Genomic DNA, 1,671 nt, shown 5'->3' on the forward strand with positions numbered 1-1,671 from the left:
ATTTTGCTCAGGTGGACTTTTATGGAGTGAATACTTTCCATTATTGTTGCAAGCAAAGAGTACATATTGTAAATGGAAATAATAATAATAATAAAGAGAAACAGAAAAACAATAAGTGGGAATGCATAAGCATTCCCACTTGATTACATATAACATGTAAACCTCCTGCACACTGTAACTTGTTAATTGTAACCAGCCGTTCTAAAGAGGTGCTTTATAGGAAAGTTAGGTGATGATTTTAAAGTACCAGATAAAAGTTTAATTTTACAACATTTAAATCTGGACCACGTGTGTATCCCCTACATAGCTGGGAAATAAAGTAGAAATGAGCAGGAGGATCTCAGGTGCCTCATGGGGGGAATGAGGACCCTTAAGTTGTAGGTACGCACCTGTTAATGTCAACATAACATGGCATTGAAGCTAGAACTAATGAGCAGGCAGACAGGCCCATCATTCACTACAGCTGATGGTGTTTCCTCCGCGGCTGAAGGCCATGAGATGCTGCGCAGTGACAGCAGGAACCCGCTTCTCTCAGTCTAACAGAGTTAACTCAGCCTGACCCTTCAGCTTCCTCCTTTCTAACACCATGACGTCCCCAAACACGCTGACATCATCCCTCTGCTAAAGTTAACACCTCAGCATCGATGTCTGCCCCCCTTCTCAACTCTTACCTTTCTGAGTCTTTTCTTTAGGATCGATTCCACGGCGAACACTTGCTCTCCGATGGCAGAGAGCTCCATCTCTGCGCGCTCCGCTCTAAGCTAACGGTAACGGCGCGTGCCTCCGTCCTGCTTCGGTTTGAACAGGTTTATCCACAACAGGAGGGTCCTTCGCTCCAATCTGGTGACTTTACAAAAATCTGCGACACATCTGCACGGCGAACTGCTCTGCGCGCGCTCCCGGAAGCGCGCACCGGATCGGTTGGGGCGCGAGCCGCTGGCTGCCTTATCATCCTCGTGAACAGCAAACAGTGATAGTACACTCAGCTCCTTCCTATGGGCCGATTAAACTTATAGTTATTTATTCTGAAATAAGAGAAAAAAATGCGGGTTCATTTTTTTTTCTGTCGTTATATTTTTAAATCGTTCTTACATCTTTAGATATCACATTTCCAAACCAAACATTTATCAAGTTAAATGTGCAGTTTACAAACTAAATATTTGAACTTGTTAATTAATATTGATTTAGAAAGCTAAATATTTTGCACTAAATTAAATATTTAGAAAGCAAACTAAATATTTGGTTTACAAAGCATTTAGTTTTCAAACTAAATATTTAGCTTCTAATTAAATATTAATTTAAAATCTAAGTTTTAAGTCTGAACTCAAATAAATATTTAAAAACTAAACATTAAAATATTAACAAGGAGGCCCCAGAGTTATTGCCCTTTGTGGACAGCACAACCATAAACCATTACATGTCAGAGTTCTTAAAGATCTCCTAGGAGTACAGAATAATACAGAATAATAATATACATAATGAAAAGGCCGGAGCTTGACCAACGGGCTGCTACAGACTGCCTATTTCCCCTTATGATGTCACAAGGGGAATAATTTTCAAACAGACCACTTTGAGCACACATTACCTAAGAGGTGGAGAAAGCTGGTGAGTGTGGAATGGTTTTTTTCTATGTGTGAACCTCATACACAGCTGTTACAAAATGTTTAAAAA

The 1,671-nt window shown here is 40.0% G+C and overlaps 1 protein-coding gene across 1 annotated transcript in view; it reads right to left on the minus strand.

Moving 5' to 3' along the window:
• Window positions 1-771, minus strand: part of LOC107092875 (chromobox protein homolog 7-like) — a 9,972-nt gene extending 9,201 nt beyond the window's left edge. Inside the window, exon 1 of the mRNA XM_015387564.1 lies at window positions 672-771. Within this exon, the coding sequence (XP_015243050.1) occupies window positions 672-740 (69 nt within the window). The 5' untranslated portion in view covers window positions 741-771. The remainder of the gene's footprint in view (window positions 1-671) is intronic.
• Window positions 772-1,671: the final 900 nt, after the last annotated feature.

The sequence above is a fragment of the Cyprinodon variegatus genome, unplaced genomic scaffold (assembly GCF_000732505.1).
Source record: "Cyprinodon variegatus isolate N-32 unplaced genomic scaffold, C_variegatus-1.0 Scaffold398, whole genome shotgun sequence".
NCBI classification, from domain to species: Eukaryota; Metazoa; Chordata; class Actinopteri; order Cyprinodontiformes; family Cyprinodontidae; genus Cyprinodon; species Cyprinodon variegatus.